Source organism: Phyllopteryx taeniolatus, chromosome 9 (assembly GCF_024500385.1).
Source record: "Phyllopteryx taeniolatus isolate TA_2022b chromosome 9, UOR_Ptae_1.2, whole genome shotgun sequence".
NCBI classification, from domain to species: Eukaryota; Metazoa; Chordata; class Actinopteri; order Syngnathiformes; family Syngnathidae; genus Phyllopteryx; species Phyllopteryx taeniolatus.
In genome coordinates this window covers 15,158,614-15,179,610 of record NC_084510.1, presented here as the reverse complement: position 1 = coordinate 15,179,610, position 20,997 = coordinate 15,158,614, and the positions used below count along the sequence as shown (strand labels likewise).

At 43.2% G+C, this 20,997-nt stretch overlaps 2 protein-coding genes across 12 annotated transcripts in view; one reads left to right on the top strand and one right to left on the bottom strand.

The window, feature by feature from the left end:
* ppfia4 (PTPRF interacting protein alpha 4) overlaps positions 1-17,616 on the top strand; it is an 80,685-nt gene extending 63,069 nt beyond the window's left edge. For 5 of the 11 annotated variants that reach the window (XM_061785338.1, XM_061785340.1, XM_061785345.1 and 2 more), the window contains 18 exons: positions 7-136; positions 477-673; positions 3,778-4,006; positions 4,083-4,118; positions 4,312-4,433; positions 4,575-4,696; positions 6,327-6,408; positions 6,508-6,589; positions 6,703-6,903; positions 8,730-8,792; positions 9,141-9,167; positions 10,199-10,374; positions 11,390-11,487; positions 12,632-12,807; positions 13,995-14,063; positions 14,144-14,330; positions 14,432-14,529; positions 16,318-17,616. In XM_061785338.1, the coding sequence (XP_061641322.1) occupies positions 7-136; positions 477-673; positions 3,778-4,006; positions 4,083-4,118; positions 4,312-4,433; positions 4,575-4,696; positions 6,327-6,408; positions 6,508-6,589; positions 6,703-6,903; positions 8,730-8,792; positions 9,141-9,167; positions 10,199-10,374; positions 11,390-11,487; positions 12,632-12,807; positions 13,995-14,063; positions 14,144-14,330; positions 14,432-14,490 (2,056 nt within the window). In that variant the 3' untranslated portion in view covers positions 14,491-14,529; positions 16,318-17,616. The remainder of the gene's footprint in view (positions 1-6; positions 137-476; positions 674-3,777; positions 4,007-4,082; positions 4,119-4,311; positions 4,434-4,574; positions 4,697-6,326; positions 6,409-6,507; positions 6,590-6,702; positions 6,904-8,729; positions 8,793-9,140; positions 9,168-10,198; positions 10,375-11,389; positions 11,488-12,631; positions 12,808-13,994; positions 14,064-14,143; positions 14,331-14,431; positions 14,530-16,317) is intronic. The other 6 variants (XM_061785339.1, XM_061785347.1, XM_061785342.1 and 3 more) reach the window with 4 other exon arrangements.
* Positions 17,617-18,858: 1,242 nt separating this feature from the next.
* On the bottom strand, positions 18,859-20,997 carry myog (myogenin). Its single transcript, XM_061786128.1, is given in 4 exon segments — positions 18,859-19,504; positions 19,506-19,594; positions 19,772-19,871; positions 20,274-20,997. Coding segments are annotated over 4 exon segments (789 nt in total). The 5' UTR covers positions 20,790-20,997; the 3' UTR covers positions 18,859-19,420.

Here is a 20,997-nt window from a genome sequence, read left to right as displayed (position 1 = left end):
CGTCAGGTCTCATTTGGGCAGTGCAAGCGACCTTCGCTTCTCTGTGGTGGAGGGCCAAGATGGCCACTACAGTACAGCTGTGATCAGGCGGGCACAAAAGGGCAGACTCTCAGCACTACGAGATGATCCCAACAAGGTCCAAACAACATTTTGTATTTTGCCAAACCACCATGATCCACACTTCAAATGCCCAAAATGGACTTTACCATATTCTGCTTTGCTAATATGTTTCTCTGCTCTCTTGGTGAGATGAGATGAGAAGCTCCATGCAGTGATCTTCATGCCTAACTTCATTCTCTACTAACCTCTCTTTATCTGTCTCTCTCCTGCTGACATGGACATGCTCTCTAATGTAAGTCTGTTGTTCATTCACATTCATAACTACCCTCAAGTATGCCAATTTATGAATTTTGTTAACATCATTATCCATCAATGTTGTTGTGTTTACCGCTCATCTGCGTGTCTGTTGTACCTAGGTTTGCGGCGTGTTTGAACAGGACTACCCTTCGTTGCGAGGGAGCGTCAGCCACCTCCTCGGCAGCGACATCGAGGCCGAGTCCGACCTGGATGACGACGTTAGCTCGGCCATGCTCTCACCAAGCGGACAATCGGACGCTCAGACTCTCGCTCTGATGCTGCAGGAGCAGCTTGACGCTATCAATGAAGAGATAAGGTGATATTAACTCATTCATTTCTAGCCCTTATCCACGGTCACGGGAGAGCTGGAGCCTATCCCAGCTGGCTTTGGGGTAAAAGGCAGGGCACATCCTGGACTGGTCACCAGTGAATCATAGGGCACATATAGACAAACACTCACATTCTGCTCAATTTAGAGAGTGCAAAGAACCAAAGATACATTTTTTTGGGGGGGGGGGGGGGGGAATGACATGCATATGAAGTCCGTAATGTGAAGTTAGGTGCAGATAGAGATAATGTAGGGTGTGTGAGTGCTGTTATTTAATAATTAACTGAAACAGTAACGCCAAGGCCAAACTACCCTTAAGCGACAGAGTGTACACCGTGATAGATGCACACCTTGTGCATGTGCCTGGATTTTGTAATTAGTATTAATGCATTATTTACTGAAATTATTAATGTAAGTCTCGCAATGTCGACAAAAGTACAAGTCCTACATCCACGCTCATGGAAATCAACTCTGGTAGATTGATTTTGGGTAAGGATGCTAAGTGCTAACAAAGAAACACTGATAAAGACACAATTTCCTTGGCAGGGGTAATACACTCACTCCTAAGCTAACACTAGGGGCTCTATTTTTGTAGACTGCACATCTGCAGCGGAGCACAATAGCTGGCGTATTTTGATTTCCGTGCATGCGCAAGGCTCGCTGTGAGTGTTTGCCAATTTGTCGGACTGGTCTACATCAAGCTGGGTGTACCGGCACATTATTCTTTGACATGTGCAGTGAGAATTTGATGGCTGAAAGTCAGTCTAAACCTACGTCTGCTTAGACCACGTCTAAGTCCTGGGGAGTCGATAGACCACTGGTCTATTGCAATTTTGATCGGGGCACACACAGCTAGATCCTGAGGTCCGCCGACATGTGTGGTGGATGTCAGACGCATTCCATTCATAAATATATGAAAAGCAGGGATTAAACCCTCTGAATCATTGTAGAAATCAAAGCATTATTATTTATATTATTATTGTATTTTTTTAAATCATTCAACTGGCACGCAGCTATGCTGGGGGCAGAGGTGTGGACTCGAGTGACATGACTTGGACTCGAGTCAGACTCGATTCATGAATTTGATGATTTTAGATTTGACTTGACAATATGTTACAAGACTTGGACTTGAACAGCAATGACTCGTGACTTCACTTAGACTTGAACCCATTGACTTGAAAAGAGAAACCAACATTTTTAGCTGCTCTTTCCATGGCTTTATGTGTCACTTATTGTTATACTACAAGGCAACATGAAAAGTGACAACATAATGCTGCGGATCTTACTGATTATTTATTAGGTCAAAGTGTACTACGCTATTACTGCTATAGTTAATTCTTATTATCTTTAGACGATCAATGCCATGATAGGTATGCTCTTGTAAAGGAATTGACCAAGAGGTCAATTTTTCACACACTACCTAAAGTATTGGTTTCATAAAAAAGAGGGAGAGAAAAAAAGCATTACATGTGCAATGTTGACAAAAGAAAAAAAAACACAAATCAGCAATAAATGTGACAGTTAATTAAGTTATACATTCCAAGAACCACTGTTAACATTCACAGAAACGACAACGACAATAAACGTAACAATAAGGACGTTAATTATTGCCCCCCCCCAAAAAAAAAATATCCACATTGCATTGCACTGTGGGAATCGCGCAGCTTGACATCACGTATGCTTGCGTTTGTTAGTATTAGCAACTAGCTTTGTGAACAATCACGCAAATAGTTACACGGCGCACCGGCCGTGCGCTGTCTGGGCTTCCTGTTCAAGAAAATGCAGTTTCCTGCTATATGCACAATGTGAATGTAAGAAAAATACTGTTAATTATCTAAAAGAGGAAACCAATTGGTCTTTCATTAGTAAATAAAATGTCAAATTTTCTCTTGTGTATTCATAATTGCTCTTGTGTCAGGGTCGGATTTTCGTGGTGTTGGAAGGCAAGACAAAACGTGGAGGACCCAAGTGCAGGGAAGCAGGGATGCCAGGCAGGAGTACAGGAATTACAAAAAAATGATTTATTTACAAAAACAGGCAACCAAGGCACGTGGAAAAATCTAACTAAACAAAATAACTCAAATCAATAATCAAAGTAACAAAGAAACACTTGAGTAAACCCAAAACAGGAAACAAGACATTACTAATGACATGACTTACTGAAACATCGACAAACGATTACTAATTGCAGCACTACTGGATGCAAATTCTTATTTGTGACAAAAATACAGGACACTTCAGAAATAAAGTGAGAAAAATTAAGTCATAGCATAGCATCTTCATACAAGTAGAAAAACCGAAAACGTACTATCGATCAGTTTTAAAGGGGCAATAAAATCAGCCCACCCTTGACTTGGCTTTGAAGATTTTGATCAGTCCCCTCGTTTTCTTATCAAATTTGCTTCGCTAAATAAATATGGATTTTAAAATATAATATATAATATATACATATTATTTAAATATATAAATATTATTCTATATATTAAAATATATTTTTATTTTGCTGTTAAAATGACCTGAATGACTCGAAACTCAAGGTGTAGGACTTGCCTCGGGACTTGTCTGTCTCGACTTGAGACTTGACTCAGGACGTGTGGGCAAAGACTTGAGACTTGTCACTTCCAAAGCAAGGAGTTGGTCCCACCTCTGGCGGAAGGCACATGAACGATCGGAGGTGGGGATAGATACATGAGGTCTGTGGACATTTAAATCGCCAGCAGTTAACACCAGCTCATACTGTATTTAATAAGGGTACCTGCTCACGTTGTCTGTTGCCAAACCGGCCAAGAGCAGGGACAATGCTCCAGTCACGCATGGATCGCTGCGTCCTCTTCCGCACAGAAATGTCTCCATGTGAGATTGTCATTGCACCACATTTAAAGGGAATGAGAGGAGCCGCTTTGATTGGTGGTGAATGAAGTCGCTTGTGTTCACTCCCAGAACGGCACAGACTGCCTCTTTTTTAAATTTCCTGGTTTGCGAGCATCAGTGAAATTATGAAACCCCGGTCTAACCCCCATCCGCGCAGATTTACATCATACCGGATTTACTCCTATCAGGAAAATAGAGCCCCTAGTGTGTGGTGTGCACAGGATGATCCAGGTGGAGCGAGAGTCAGCTGACCTGCGCTCGGACGAGATCGAGTCCCGTATGAACAGCGGCAGCATGGATGGCCTCAATGTGACGCTTCGACCACGGGCACTACCCACGTCGGCCACGGCCCAGTCTTTGGCGTCATCCTCGTCGCCGCCCACCAGCGGCCACTCAACGCCGAAACACCATGCACGCAACACCAGCCACCATCTTGGCATCATGACTCTGGTAAAAATGACACAGACCACACAAGGTTCATAAGAGATGAAACTTTTTTTTAATCTGGTGTTTTATTTACTGATAGCCAAGTGACTTGAGGAAACACCGGAGGAAAGTTGCAGTAAGTCTACGTGCAAAAGTGAACTTGTACATTTCTTCCTTGCTTCTTCTTCCTTCCCTTTCCGCTCCTCTGCATCCTCTGCTCTAACCTAGCTATCTGCAAGTCTTACCTTTCCACATCCATAAATCTCCTCTTTGGTCTTCCAATTCCTCCATTTCTGCCTTCCTCTTGCTGAGATTTGTGACTTTTTCAGTCACCAGTGGAGGTGGATAAGGCAACGATCAAGTGTGAGACGTCGCCTCCTTCCTCGCCGCGCAGTTTACGTCTGGAAACCAATTTTACTCAGTTCACAGGCAGTCTGGAGGATGGACGAGGGTAAAAACACTATCGCACGACAGGAAGTGATGACAATTAGCCAATACTTTGCAACCGACAGGATTTGTTTAGTTCCTATTATCAGAGGACTGATAGGACTCATAGCTGACATGAATTATGTCTAATTTGAGCTAATTGCAGCAAGCCGAAGAAAGGTATCAAGTCATCTATTGGCCGGTTATTTGGGAAGAAAGAGAAGGGGGGTCGAATGGAGCAGACCAGGGATTTTGCCAGGGATGGACAACCCCTACCAGCATTAACAGGTAGGCTCACTATGTGTCATATTGGTGACATACCTTAATTATTTTACCAATAATCAATCAGGGGTTTGGGTTAGGATTAAATTATAGTAGAGGTTTGTTTACGATCATTATTCATCTTCATTTTACAACCTCAATTCCAATGAAGTTGGGACATTGTGTTAAACATAAATAAAAACAGACTACAATGATTTGCAAATCATGTTCAACCTATATTTAATTGACTACAATACAAAGACAAGATATTTAATGTTCAAACTGATAAACTATTGTTTTTAGCAAATAATCATTCACTGAGAATTTTATGGCTGCAACACGTTCCAAAAAATCTGGATTGAATGCCCGTGACCTTCGATCCCTCAGGCAGCACTGCATCAAAAACCGACATCAATGTGTAAAGGATATCACCACATGGGCTCAGGAACACTTCAGAAAACCAATGTCAGTAAATACAGTTTGACGCTACATCCGTAAGTGCAACTTGAAACTCTACTATGCAAAGCAAAAGCCATTTATCAACAACACCCAGGAACGCTGCCGGCTTCTCTGGGTCCGATCTCATTTAAGATGGACTGATGGAAAGTGGAAAAGTGTTCTGTGGTCCGACGAGTCCACATTTCAAATTGTTCTTGGAAATTGTGGACGTCGTGTCCTCCGGGCCAAAGAGGAAAAGAACCATCCAGACTGTTATGGACACAAAGTTCAAAAGCCAGCATCTGTGATGGTATGGGGCTGTGTTAGTGCCAATGGCGTGGGTAACTTACACATATGTGAAGGCACCATTAATGCTGAAAGGTACATACAGGTTTTGGAGAAACATATGCTGCCATCCAAGCAACGTCTTTTTCATGGACGCCCCTGGTTATTTCAGCAAGACAATGGCAAACCATATTCTGCACGTGTTATAACAGCTTGGCTTCGTAGTAATAGAGTGCGGGTACTAGACTGGCCTGCCTGCAGTCCAGACCTGTCTCCCATTGAAAATGTGTGGCGCATTAAGAAGCATAAAAAAACAGACCCCGGACTGTTGAACAGCTCAAGCTGTACATCAAGCAAGAATGGGAAAGAATTCCACCGACAAAGCTTCAACAATTAGTGTCCTCAGTTCCCAAACGTTTATTGAATGTTGTTAAAAGAAAATGTGATGTAACACAGTGGTAAACATAACCTTGTCCCAGCTTTTTTGGAACGTGTTGCAGCCATAAAATTCAAAGTTAATGGTTATTTGCTAAAAACAATCAAGTTTATCAGTTTGAACATTACATATCTTGTCTTTGTAGTGTATTCGATTCAATATAGGTTGAACATGATTTGCAAATCATTGTATTCTGTTTTTATTTATCTTTAACACAACGTCCCAACTTCATTGGAATTGAGGTTGTACAAAGAGAGAGTGTGAGACGGGCCCTCTGGTCCAACATCACTGACCCACAAATATTATTTCAACAAACTACAATATTTTGGAGAAAGTCTTCCCAGAACTCTATATTTTGTCCTTTTTACTTTATGTAGTCCATGTCCATGTCAGTGTCCTGATAATTTTTTTCCCATGTTCGACTCAACTAAGTCACACACTCTGATGCAGAATGTAAACTAACAATTGGATATACTGGACTACATATATTTATTTCAGACTTTGACATGGCTGTTGGAGACACTATGACTCTGGGAAAACTGGGCACCCAGGCAGAGAGGGATCGCAGGATGAAGAAAAAGTAAAAGCTTACATTAATCCCCTGACTTTGTAGTATTTTTTATTGTATTTCTTGATTGGTAATCCTAGGTTTTCCTTTGTCTTTAAATTCCATCTTTAGACATGAGCTCCTGGAAGATGCCAGGAAAAGAGGTTTACCGTTTGCCCAGTGGGACGGCCCAACTGTTGTCTCCTGGCTAGAGGTTCTGATTTCGTATCTTCTGTACTATGGAGACATTTCTTCTCCACCTAACATTGTTTTAGCGGTACGCAAACCTTCTACATAACAATTTTGACTTCTTGATCACTTCTCCAGCTGTGGGTGGGCATGCCAGCTTGGTATGTGGCAGCGTGTCGCGCGAACGTGAAGAGTGGAGCCATCATGTCCGCCCTATCGGACACGGAGATCCAGAGGGAGATCGGCATCAGTAACCCGCTGCATCGACTCAAACTGCGCTTGGCCATCCAGGAGATGGTCTCACTCACCAGCCCCTCCGCACCTCTGACCTCCAGAACGGTAAATACGCACCTCTGTCAGATGTGCGTATTAGTTGCTAAGTCAGTTTAGTGTGGTTGCATACCAACCACACTAAACTTGTATTTTTTTAAGATTATGTACACAGCAAACCTCTTTAGGTTCACCATTCCCCTGCACCCTAAGTGATAACGCCTCACGTTTTTGGGAGGTTCTTATACCTTCGCCCATGTTGGGTCTTTTTCTGCTCACATGAATCGCATGGAGAAGACACCACTATGGAAAGCCATTTGAGCAGTCATTCAGTATCCTTGATATCCAGCTTCAGGTCCATGTACTAGTATGCTCTTGGTCCTCACTCGTAAGACACTGCACAATGGTAAAATGACTGGGGCTCACTAATAGAACAACTGTGTCTCACTAGTAATGTTTTTTTCCCCAACTACTAGTGCCACTTTTGGTCTATCCATCCATCCATCCATTTTCTGAGCCGCTTCTCCTCACTCGGGTCGCGGGCGTGCTGGGGCCTATCCCAGCTATCATCGGGCAGGAACTGGTTGCCAGCCAATCGCAGGGCATATACAAACAAACAACCATTCGCATTCACATTCACACCTACGGGCAATTTAGAGTTGTCAATTAACCTACCATGCATGTTTTGGGGATGTGGGAGGAAACCCGGGTGCCCGGAGAAAACCCACGCAGCCACGGGGAGAACATGCAAGCTCCACACAGGCGGGGCCAGGGATTGAACCCCGCTTGTCAGAACTGTGAGGCTGAAGCTCTAACCAGTCGTCCACCGTGCCGCTACTACTATCCATCCATCCATTTTCTGAGCCGCTTCTCCTCACTAGGGTCGCGGGCGTGCTGGAGCCTATCCCAGCTGTCATCGGGCAGGAGGCGGGGTACACCCTGAACTGGTTGCCAGCCAATCGCAGGGCACATAGAAACAGACAACCATTCTCACTCACAGTCATGCCTACGGGCAATTTAGAGTCTCCAATTAATGCATGTTTTTGGGATGTGGGAGGAAACCGGAGTGCCCGGAGAAAACCCTCGCAGGCACGGGGAGAACATGCAAACTCCACACAGGCGGGGCCGGGGATTGAACCCGGGTCCTCAGAACTGTGAGGCTGACGCTCTAACCAGTCGGCCACCGTGCCGCCGCCGGTACTACTAAATGTTAACTAGTATAGTCACTAGCAGTACTAGTGGCACATTTGTCAACTAGTGCATAGTGTGCCTCACTAGCAACATGTAGCTGTCCTAGTATGCCAAAGTTGTCCTACTAGTGAGGATAAAGTGCATGCTAGTGCATGGACCTTAAGCTGATTATAGAGGATATCAAATAAATGCAGTTTGCGTTTGAGCTTTTATTTGCTATCCATTATAAGGAAGCTACTAGTACTTGACACATGCCTACTCGTTGGGAAGAGTTGTTTACGAGTAAGGTTGAATTGCATACTCATAGCAGAAAAAAACGTTACTAGTGAGACAAAGTTCTACTAGTGCTGTGAATTGTCTTACTAGTGAGGACAGAGAGCGTACTAGTGCATGGACCTTAAGCTGAATATCAAAAATATCAAATAAATGCTCCAACAGCTTTCCATACAATGCACATGTGGTCACACAAATATAGCCTGAAATACACACCCTCCCTTGGCATCACTCAATACAATAAATGTTTGTCTGTGTGGTTGCGTGTTTGTTTGTATGCGTGTGCATGTGGGCGGGGTGGGGGGGTCATCATGTGTGAAAATACACACTGTGTGTGTGTGTGTGTGTGTGTGTGTGTGTGTGTGTGTGTGTGTGTGCGTGCGTGCGTGCGTGCGCACGCGCGCTCCGGTGTGTTCTCGTTCTCTGAGCAGTCCTCCGGAAATGTGTGGGTGACTCATGAAGAGATGGAGAACCTGGCTTCATCCACCAAAGCGGTCAGTACCATCTGGGTGCCCCCACCGCCTCTACCCCACTCCTACCAAACACTCTCACACACCCCCACTGTCTCTGCCACGACATGCATATGTCCACTAAAAACTCACACACTACAGACACTTAACGCCTCTCTGTGCTTGTGCTGGTAATATACAGTATGTGTGTGTGTGGTTGTGGCGTGTAACCTGTGCTTAATGTGATATGTGCGCTGGGGTCTGTGTTTGTGGCAAATCATGTAGATGTATGATTTAAGGTAGTTCCAAGTGAAAAGTGACGCCTTTTGTACAAAATGTTTAACCAGCATGTTCTTTAAACTTGTTTATTGTTCCTGCCATGCTGCCACTCAGGCGAATGAGGAGGGCAGCTGGGCGCAGGTGAGGTTGCTGGTCTGGCAAAATGTGTCCAATCACACAGTTTCACGTAAATCCACAGCTCCCACACATGAAAGCAATTTGGCACCCCTAGCTCAGTGAGCTAGACAAAAGTTGCCGGTGCCCTCTGTTTAATGTTTACCATGTTTCTAAACACAGCCGAACCTGTAAGGTTGACTGTATAAAAAATAAATAAATAAAATTAAATTAAAAAAAAAAAGTTAACCACTATTGCTATTCAGGCATCTAATGTTCCTCAGTCATCTTTTTTTTTTTTTAAACATTCTTACTTTTTATTAAAAAGGAAACAAAAGTTAAAATTGAAAACACAACCTCTACTCTGATAAGAAGCATGTAGACCATTTGAGGCTGGTCCTTCTTTTAGGATAACTATTGCAAAAAAAACATTGATTATCACTCAACTGAGGTCTCATGCAATATGGCGACTAGCGGTTTCAAACGCGTTTTGTGCGATGATAGTCATATTTTCCCCAAATTTTTAGTCATATTTTTAATTTTCTACAACATTTGAATTCCAAGCTTCCACTGTTGAATCAAACATACGCAGCATTTCTGTTCTATTACAATTGTTGTCATAATCTCATATAGTAGTAGTAAATAAATAAGTAAACACGAGCTAGTGTTAAAAGCATATATTTTTCGTAAAATGCCCCAAGTTCCACCAACAACATAATTAATAGTTTTGTTGATTTTATGTTTCCCAGTGGGTCAGGACAGCGAGTCAGCATCCGCACTATCTGGACCTTGTATCTGTAATGGCTAAATGGATTGCAACCATGATTAATTTTTTTTTGCTACGCTTGCATTCCCTCTTTTCCCATTTGAAAATGTTCGTGGCTGTAAATAATAAAACAAAGAAAGACCACACAGTGTGATATAACTGAGATATACATATTTTGAGGTGATTTCCCTCAAGCAACTGTTGTAACCACACAGGCTGTAATTTATTAGTCAGACTTTCACATATTGAAGTCTTGAATTGTTGCAAATGAATAGCACTCCTCTCCTTGCAGACGCTGGCATATGGAGACATGAATCACGAGTGGATAGGGAACGAGTGGTTGCCAAGCCTCGGCCTGCCTCAGTACCGCTCCTATTTCATGGAGTGTCTAGTGGACGCGCGCATGCTGGACCACCTGACCAAGAAAGACCTGAGGAGCCACCTCAAGATGGTGGACAGCTTCCACAGGTCTGCCACATGACCATGTAGCTTATTAACAGTGACACAGGAGAAGGGTGACTCGAGTCACATGACTTGACCCGAGTCAGACTTAAGTCGTCGAGTTTATGACTTGGCACTTGTTTGGCAAAAACTTATGGAAGACTCAACTTGACTTGGTGTTCATCAGCCTTGACTTAGACTTCAAATACAGTACATGACTTGACTAGTCCTGCCTTTTTGCATTTGAAAATGTGCATTATGTTTTTGATAAGATTGCGAATAAGAGAATGGCAACATTCAAGGTTTGTAACTCAAAGATAAGAGACACAATAACTATGATAGTAAACTTCGTCCGTCACTAAAACCCCAAAGACAGATAAGCTATGTTAACATTACAGTTTAGCTAACTGATAGCTTGTCAAACATTAATTAAGCTTCAAAAATTGTGTGATTGTGAATGTGTTAGTAGCCTCCAGCTGAACACAAGTACAGATACGGTACTGAGTGCAAAGTGGCTAATTTGCAAATATATGGCATGTTGTGCCTGATAAAAAGTGTCCTACTCGCTCGACTTGCTTGAAATGTAGTGGGGACTCGACCTGCTTGATTTTTGCCACAGTAACTAACTTTGACACGTTAAGGTTAAGACTTGAGACTTCATCCATCCATCCATTTTCTGTACCGCTTATCCTTACTTCTTAAAATCATGGCTTCAATTATTATTGGGTTTTTTTGTTTTTTGTTTGTGTTTTCCAGAAAAAAATAAACAAATGGAACCAAATATTCATCATATTATATTTATAAATAATTTCATTACAAGGGGAGAACTGCATGATCTGTTCAACTGAGGATCTAGGCGATTTTAGCATAGGTGGCCAGCATCATGGGGAGATGATTTAGGTTAGAAAAACAAGAACAAAAAAACATCCTGTCAAAATATGACTTGTGGCAACATTTTAGTCAGGTGACTATATTTTGTGACTTAGTCCCCTCTCTGGTATGATTATTAGTATTTGCCTCCATCTGCTTGTCTGTTCACAAGGGCGAGTCTGCAGTATGGGATCATGTGCTTGAAAAGACTCAATTATGACAGGAAAGAATTGGAGCGCCGGAGAGAGGACAGCCAACACGACATGAAGGGTAAATTTGCATCAACGAAAGCAATAAAGCAAGAACGTTCACGTTTTGGCGGCACGGTGGGCGACTTGTTAGCACATCTGCCAGGGTTCAAATCCCGGCCCCACCTGTGTGGAGTTCGTATGTTCTCCCCGTGCCTGCGTGGGTTTTCTCCAGGTACGCCGGTTTCCTCCCACATCCCCCAAAACATGCAGGGTAGGTTAATTGAAGACTCTGAATTGCCCGTAGGTATGAATGTGAGTGCGAATGGTTGTTTGTTTATATGTGCCCTGCGATTGGCTGGCGACCAGTTGAGGGTGTACCACCTCTTGCCCGGAGATAGCTGGGATAGGCTCCAGCACGGCCGCGACCCTGGTGAGGAGAAGCGGAACGGAAGATGAATGAATGAATGTTCACGTTTTCACTCATTATACCGCCTAGTGGCAGATAATGACCAAAGCATGGCAACAGCTGCACTTTCATCTGTCACATAGTCAAGCCAAAGAAGCCCAACAATCTCCACACACACACACACAGTTGGGATGCCAAAACATGCATTCAGGACCATTAAGTCTCCCTCGATTGCAATGATGTAAAAACGGGGCTATGTCACACAAATCACGATGCGATGCTGTACAGCAATTATTATTAAACGTTAAATGTGTCACAATATCAATGTAACTGAAGAATGTTTATCAAATCTTTTTAATCAAAATAGAACCATGCGCAGGTTTTCTGTAAAACTTGAATGTATCAAAAATAGAATGTTCAGATTGTTGTGTCCTATTGTGTCCACAAGATACAAAACACACACAGTCATGTAGCGTGCCCTCTCACCCTTTTGACCTTAAGCTGTGGACATGAACTTGATTCAGCTGTTGTTCAAATCAGACTCCCGGCCTGTTTAGACACGCACACACACGCCGCCTGTTCCAGCGTGGAAAGTTTACCGACAGCTGGCCTGCAAACCAACAAAGGGAGTGTGCCAGGCACTTGACACTGCGCGGACATGCATATTATCTCTTTATCTCGCTTGCTCTCCCTCTCTCTCCCTGTCTCCTTCTAAGCTTTCTCCCTCTTTATTGTGGCGCCCAGTACTTTGCTAGATACCCTGTATGATCCTTCTTCCCGTACATAAGTACAATGAATTCACTTTTGTTCACTGTAGATGTGTTGGTGTGGACCAATGAACAAGTGATCCACTGGGTCCAGTCCATTGGTTTGAGGGAATACAGCGGCAACCTGTTGGAGAGCGGCATTCACGGGGCGCTCGTCTCCCTGGACGAGACGTTCGACTACAGCAACCTGGCCCTCATCCTGCAGATTCCCATGCAGAACACACAGGTGCTGACAGACGAAAACACACTTCATAAATCAGAAGACGGAGAAGGGAAAGACTCAGTTGGTGTTATTCTTATGGATCACAGAATAAAACAGTTGCAGTGAAACGCTTTTTTCCCACATTGATTATCTAAACAAGACTGGAAGAAGCAGCAGTATGTTTGAAACCAGTGTTTCCTTCAGCTGGCTTCAGTTAACTTCTGCTCCAGTTGCTCTCTGATCCACAGTGAATTCACCTTAAATGATTCCTCAATCACACGCTGTAGTACAAATGACTCACAGGAGTCGTGTTGAAAATAAGTTATTTAAAGGATACGCTGTCTTTTGAGGATAATTTGAGTGGATTTTATTCACAGAAAGAGTACAGTGTCCATGACTCTGTGTGGAAATTCACCGATACATCCATTTTCTAAAGAGCTGGAGCCTATCCCAGCTGACTTTGGGCAAAAGGCAGGATATTCCCTGTACTGGTTGGCAGTCAATAGCTGGGCACATAAGACAGCCAACCAGTGATACTCACATTCTATGGACAATTTAGATTCTTCAATGAACCTAACATGCATGTTTTTGGAATGTGGGAGGAAGCCAGAGAAAACCCATGCAAGCATGTGCAAATGCCACACAGGAACACCGGAGCAGAGATTTGAACCCTGAATCTAAGAACTGGAAGGCAGACGTGCTAACCTCTACTCCAGCTTGCTTCTGGAATTTCCCCCCTCCCCCTTTCAAAATTAAATCACATCAAACTTGTGATGTGGGTCATTCTACCAGACAGGAATAGCGTTTCCAAGTCATCACAAAATCTAAGGACTCGCATTCTGAACCATACACATACAAGACAATGTTACAAAATGTAGTAAGGAAAATAAAAAAAGTATTTACATATATTTACTGTACGGAGGATTTTTATCCATTTATCCAGAAGAATATTTTGTGAGTTCAAAGGATCACATGGAGTCTAAAAGTGTTTGATGGGGTTGAGATCAGGGCTTTCAAGTTCCACACCAAATCATAAACGTTGCTTTGTGCTGGAAAACAAAATGAATAATAATGAATCAATCAATCGATACTTTTGTCCATATGAAGTATGTTCCTGTGGTTTTTGTTTTGTTTTGTTTTGGGGTTTTTTTAACCTTGGTTCTTGCTGTTGAGTACTGTATATCTGTTATGTGTTGTTGTTTCTTTTTCAGGCCCGGCAGGTTCTGGACAGGGAATTCAACAACCTTTTAGCCTTGGGGACCGACCGACGACTCGAGGAGGTCACATAACATTTCATGTTGCCGGTTTGATCCAAATGTTGTTCACAATTGTCTAGCCGCATCTTCTCCCCGCCCCGCAGAGCGGAGACGACAAGTCTTTTCGCCGCTCTCCGTCATGGCGCAAGAGGTTTCGGGCCCGAGAGGGGGTGGCGGGGCTGGGGATGATGGCGGGCTCCATGGAAACGCTGCCCACTGGCTTCCGCATGCCCTCCATGTCCATCCCGCCCTCCATGAATCTCATGCCCAAGAAGCAGCTCCAGCCCGAAGGTACGGACTGACCAAGTGACCTAAACTTGTGGACACGAGTGTGCATGTTGTCTCTACTAACTGCATGCTGTGCTCTCTCTTGATAACCCCTTTGTGCCAAGCTCCGCCCCCGGCGTCCCCGAGGCTTGACCCCTCTACAGTGCGGACCTACTCGTGCTAACTCACTTTGGCTTACTAACAGGAACCCTGATGCTAACAGGTAAGCTTAAACTACAGAAATAACAGAAACTGCTAAATGTATTGTATGTGTGGCTTGTTATTTGTTCGGTATGTAGCAGTTGATACCTCAAGTCAATAATGATCAGGAATTGTGAAGAGAAGCATCGCAACCAGTATGCTAAGAATTTTTTGTCAGTATAATGCCATGCACCATTAAATGTATGACTTAATTTAGTATAACCATAAAATGCATGAGCAATTGCATAAGTATACCAATTAAATTACAGTGCACTGAAACTCTTTACTAGTAATAACGGGGTTTGGTTAATAGTGTTTCTTGTTTTGATTACTTGCTCTCAATCAAATAATAACTAAGGAGCTCAAGAATTTAAATCAATGAAATATTTACCCCATTTCCCCATAATACAGTACTGGCTCCAGGCATTATTTACTGAACTCCAGAATTTTGTTTGTAAAAATTCATTTGTATAATAATTGTCAATAATATTTTTTATAATTTTCGGCAAATACTTTTTAATTAAAATATCCATATTTAATTTGTTCTATATTGTATTCCGCCCTCATTGATCCCCCAGTGTTGCTTGCTTTCTTATAATTTTTATGGGCAATTGCACAATAAATCCACTCTCAAAAATTTCTGAACAAATCCTCATCAACATGCTGTTCTGAAATGCTCCGTGCTGCACACAGCACCATTTCTCTTCATGTACAGTAAACTGCAGCTTTACAGATGCCATATCAGCTCTATAAGCAGTTTATGTTCTGATCAGGTATGGTAAGGTATAGTAAAGGTAATTAGAACTGCCTAGTGTACTACAACCTGTTGCTTTTTTTAGGGTATGGCACTTATTTATTTAGGTGGACGACACACTGGCCAATTAATTGGAGCCAGGTATCTATTACCGGAGGCCACCATCCATCCGTTTTCTATACCGCTTATCTTCATTAGGGTCACAGGTGACCTGAAGTCTATCCCAGCTGACTTTTGGCGGGAGGAGCAGTACACCGTGGACTGGTCGTCAGCTAATTGTAGGGCAAACATAAACAATTCACCATTCACATTCACACATCACAATTTAGAGCCTTCAACTAACTAACATGTTTTGCAATGTGGGAGGAAGCCAGAGTACTGAGAGAAAACCCACATAAGCATGTGGAGAGCCCGGAGCTGAGATTCAAACCCAGAACCTCACTAGTGTCAGGCATGCTAACTAAGGTCTGAATGATATGGAATTTTTGAGGCCGATTACGATGTATGTTCGGCAGAATAAAATTCTGATAACCGATTAATCATTTGATTAATCTGAAAAATATATAATGAATAAATTAACTTCTTTTTTTGGTCCCTTAACACTTACAACAATAAAGATATGAATTACAGGCAGAACATTTGACTGTTTTACAATACTTTGTCCTGTCAAATTTTTTCCACTTTACAACAGAGTGAAAAATCAGCAAAAATTAGCTCGTATTTTTTTTTTATGTTTGTTTGAATGTCATTATTTTTGTTTTTTGTTGTAATGTGTTTATCTGTAAAATCGGCAAAATTGGCAGTTTGTTTTAAATTTTACTTTATTTTATTTTTTTGCTGATTTGAAAAGGGCTAATATGGACCGATTAGTCGGTAGGACCCTAATGCCAACCATTAGTCCACTAGTGCTGATTTGAAGAATTTAGGTATTAACACATTCACTGCCATTGACGGCTTTATAAGTAAATATCCATGTTAACTGGGAAGGCTGGCAGTAAATGAGTTAATAACGCACATTCACCCCCTGAGTCTGACTTTCTGTCTTCTGTCTCCCAGTGCATTGTCATTACCTGTATGGACACATGCTTGTGGCCTTTTGAGAGTGTTATGCCTAATTTGAAGAGAGTGCTACCAGGGTGCCAGTGGGTAGGGGCGTCTCTCCTCTGACGGCCAGCCCCACCTTGCACCTTTCACATCCCACTTCGGACACGTGCAATACCGAGGCTGAGTCTAACCCTCGAACTCTTGAGAGCGGCCGTGAGCTGCTCTCGCTGCTGTAAAGGAGACTTGCCTCTGGTCTCTCCCAGTTGAACCCAGTGCTCCCAGTATCCTTGTCATCGTGGTTTTTGTTCTCCCTGAATCTCAGCTGTGGGTCATCATCCCCCCCCTTCATAAAGTCTCAACATGGCCGACTCACCACTTCAGATTACCCCTCTCTCGGTTATGCAAGGTATTACTCAATGATCGTATCTGTACTGTATATAAAATGGATGATTACGTTTTTTATAAAGCATATATAAAAAAAAATATATATATATATATACATATATATATATAGGAAATATATCTGGAAAAAATGATATAATGGCTGTATGAAACCTATCGCCCTGTATTCAGTAGTGACTGTTCTCTCATGATTTCTTTGTCTTTGTGTCAGAGTGTGTCTTGCTGTATGATGTAAGTGTGCGAATTATCAGTGGGAGGAGCTTACGAAGAAGTGTCGCTACGAGTTCTTCTCACAGGTTCTTGGGTCCAATTTCAGACTTCTCTCTTCCCTTCCATGCTGTCCTCCTCTTTTGACACCACCTTCCTGTGTGACACTGTGTAGCCTAGAGTATAGAGGGTGCTGTTATAAGAAGTGTGTGTGTGTGTGTGTGTGTGTGTGTGAATGATAGATTGATCCGACCCGCGCTATGTGGCTGTTTGGTGTAAACACTGTAGCTCCTCTCTGCTGCTGCTCTGCATCATTTCACTGATATCATGTGATAATGTGAAACTGCTCCAACTGATTGCCGATTCCTGTCCAATCACTTCCTTTTTAGTTGCCATGGATTCGTGCCAGTGAGGAGTCAGTACTTTTGGCTGCCCTCATTCAGTGAAAACACACAATATGAACCAAGTGAAGTGCTGAATAGGTGTACAATTGTTTCTTTATTTTATTTTTTTATTTTATTTTTTTATTTTCCAAGGTGTCTAAAAGGTGTAATGTGCTATGTGGCAGCTATGAGTACTGTGTCTTTATTCCAGGTGTGAAACAATGCTGACATATCAAGATTTTATTATTTGGCTATTTTAAAAAAAAAGTACTGTATCTATGACACTATATCGACATGAGTAAAGCTGTTTTTTAAAGAATTGGGTGTCGTGTTCCTTTGTACTTTTAAAGTCTCTATTATAGAGTTAAACCCAAACCCAAATATTCAGAAAAGTACAGTATGTCTCAAATGTCGCACAGTATTTAAAGGTTGAATTGCCATCTTGCACCCCTTGAGACATTATGTTGCTTTTTATTTGTATTATTATTTTTTAGCTTTTGTGATCTTGGCCAAGGCAAAAAGTGTGATGATGACCGTAAAACCACAAATTGAATTGACTGTGACACACAGCTGTCCCGGTTGCTCACTACAAACTGGCCAAAGCGACAGTAAGTTGACAACGCTAATAAAAGTAGAAGAATGGAATGTTCCCAGAAGTCATCTGTGTTGTGACGAGACTAGCCACCCAGGCACACACAGTCAATGCGTTCATTTCATTTTACTCAGTGTCCGTGGTTTATGACAGTCCTGACATTCGGCATTTTAGGTTACAAATGGCGTGTAATTGAATACTTCGTCACATGGCACAAGTTGCTGCTGTTTTTCATTTGATTGTTTTATATCTCTGGCCTAGAAGTGTTTTTCATACTAATATTTACTGTAATTATGACTTTACTACTGCGTTAGCGTAGGTTAGTGATAGCCTATGACGTGTTCTGACATATATACAAATTCAGGTTACGTCGCCACCATAGGAACGGAACTCCGAGGACCCCCTGTAAAGTGGTTCGTTTTTTTACACCCGTGTGACACTTAAGAATCATAACATGTAACATTGTACACTTCAAGGTTTTAAGATGCTAACAGTATACACTGGAACAAATAAAATTATTCCCTATTGTAATTTTTTGTTTGTTTGTTTCAGATTAGCGGCACGGTGGCCGACTGGTTAGAGCGTCAGCCTCACAGTTCTGAGGACCCGGGTTCAATCCCTGGCCCCACCTGTGTGGAGTTTGCATGTTCTCCCCGTGCCTGCGTGGGTTTTCTCCGGGTACTCCGGTTTCCTCCCACATCCCAAAAACATGCATTAATTGGAGACTCTAAATTGCCCGTAGGCATGACTGTGAGTGCGAATGGTTGTTTGTTCGTATGTGCCCTGCGATTGGCTGGCAACCAGTTCAGGGTGTACCCCGCCTCCTGCCCGATGACAGCTGGGATAGGCTCCAGCACGCCCGCGACCCTAGTGAGGAGAAGCGGCTCAGAAAATGGATGGATGTTTCAGATTAAAAACAGACCTTGTTTGGCCGTAGAGGTTCCGCTGTATCAACAAAGATTGCAGTTGTTGTATTCAAAATGGTCTTTATTGCAAGGACTGGTCAGGAAATATTACATTTCCAAACATCTACAAATACACAACAATCTTAGTTATAAAAGTCAAAAATAAGTTAGCAAAAAAAAATAATAATAATAACAAGACAAAATAAACTGGCAAAACCACTCTGTAGAAAAAGGGAACGTATTTACATCACTAGCATTTGTAACCAGTTTAACATTAAGCAGATCTTGGTCAAAACTGCCATGGTACATGTTGGCCCCACAAATAAACTCATGGTTCTTTGTTTGCATAAAAACACACACAAAACAAGAATGAAACATCAGGGAAAGGTTTTGAAAAGAGGAAAGCTTAAATTAAGTAAGGAGAAAAACTAGGCCTTGTTCATGCAGTCTTTTCAAATGCAAGCTTCAGACTGACTCTTTAAACGGTGGCTTAAGGCAGGGAATAAAGGAAATAAGGCCAAAGGTGGAATTAATTTTGTCTAGCAGACCCTTTGAAACATTAGTTACCGTCAAGGTGTATTGTGATTTAAATATGAAAATAACAGCCTGCTTTTCCGATCGTCTCGTCACTTTGTGTCTGAGGCACAGTGTTCTTCCTCGGGGTCCGCTCTGTGGAAGTTCTTATTTGGGAATGTCCACAGGAAAGGCCACTGCTCCGTTTGCTGCGGCCATGCCCTCCACAATGGAGCTCAGGGTCTGAATGGTGGCCTGCTCTGGAGAATCGGCGGCACTCAGAAGCTCTGCGGAGAGTCACACATCATGTGAGAGCATTTGTCTGTGTGTTCTGGTATTCATCACTGTATGGGGATTTCAGTTTAGGAGGTTTACATAAGAGCGACCCCCATAAAGATCTGTTCTGGAGCCCATTACAGCCTGCTTTCCATCAGTGTGTGTGTGTTTGCGTGAACTGGACTCACCTTCACTGCTGTAGCTTTGCGTGCACTGCTCCGGGGTGCTGCTCCACTCGGGGCTACTGCAGCAGGTGCTACCCGAACTGGGCTCGCTTGATGACGACACCTGTTGCCATGGCGACACACACAAGCAGAAGTCGCTGTCAGTCACAGTGTTATGACACAGTGCACCAATACAGAAACACTTTAGCCACACACGCACGAGACCTCACACAGAGGCAAATGTAGGTGATGGGCAAGGAAAACAAAACAAACCTAATTTTATCTTTGCAAGTGTCCCACCATAATTTCATTTGTTTTAAACTTTTAATTGGCTTGAAAGAATAGGTTTTGAAAAAGAGTCCTCTCCAAATGCGTCAAAACACAAATGATTTATGTTGTTGTTACTCCAGTCACTAACACGTCATTCTGTTTTAAAGTCTTCCATTTCCTGACAATTGAATGGCGTCCTCATGCTTCATTTTATCTCTCTGTTTGAATCTTAACATTCCTTTCTTCCACTACTCACTCTAGGCTGGTTCTGTCCGGCCCGGTAGTGCCCCATCTCGGTGTCCTGCTGGTTGAAGGAGGACACCAGGGCCTGCAACCTTTCGATGTACTGAATGGCGCTCCTCAAGATCTCCACCTTGGGCAGCCTCTGGTTGGGGTTCATGAGGGTGCTCCTCTTCAGGGCGTCGAAAGCCTCGTTGACCTTCTTCAGGCGTCTCTTTTCCCTCAACGTGGCCGCTCTTCGGCGGTCCATGGTCACCGTCTTCCGTTTGCACAGCTTGCAGGCCCACGGCAGGCACTGGCCCGGGCAGTGGGACTCGGAGTGGGGCGACAGGCTGGACGGTGAGGGTTTATCCTCTGGCTGAATCACCCCGACGCCCCCGGAGAGAGTCCCGCACAGGCCCATCATGGAGTTCTTGTCCTGGAAGCCAGCTTGGTCGTACGCCCCGGGCAGACGAGTGGGGAAGTAGTTGTCCCCTCCTTCATAAAAGCGTTGGTCTGGGAAGAAGTAAGGGTTGGTCTCGAAAAGCTCCATATTGGACAACGTTGTGCTGTGTGAGCCTACAAAGATCCCTCGCTTCCCTTGGAACCGCTCTCGCTAGCGTACGTGGTGTTCAAGTCCTGCGCCTGGAGCGTGTGTGTCGGAGTGTACGCGTGCGTGCGTGCGTGCCTGCCTCGTCCTTGGCCCGTGTTTGTGATGAGTGGAAGACGTGTGGGTAACAACTGGTGTGGAGCAACTGTAG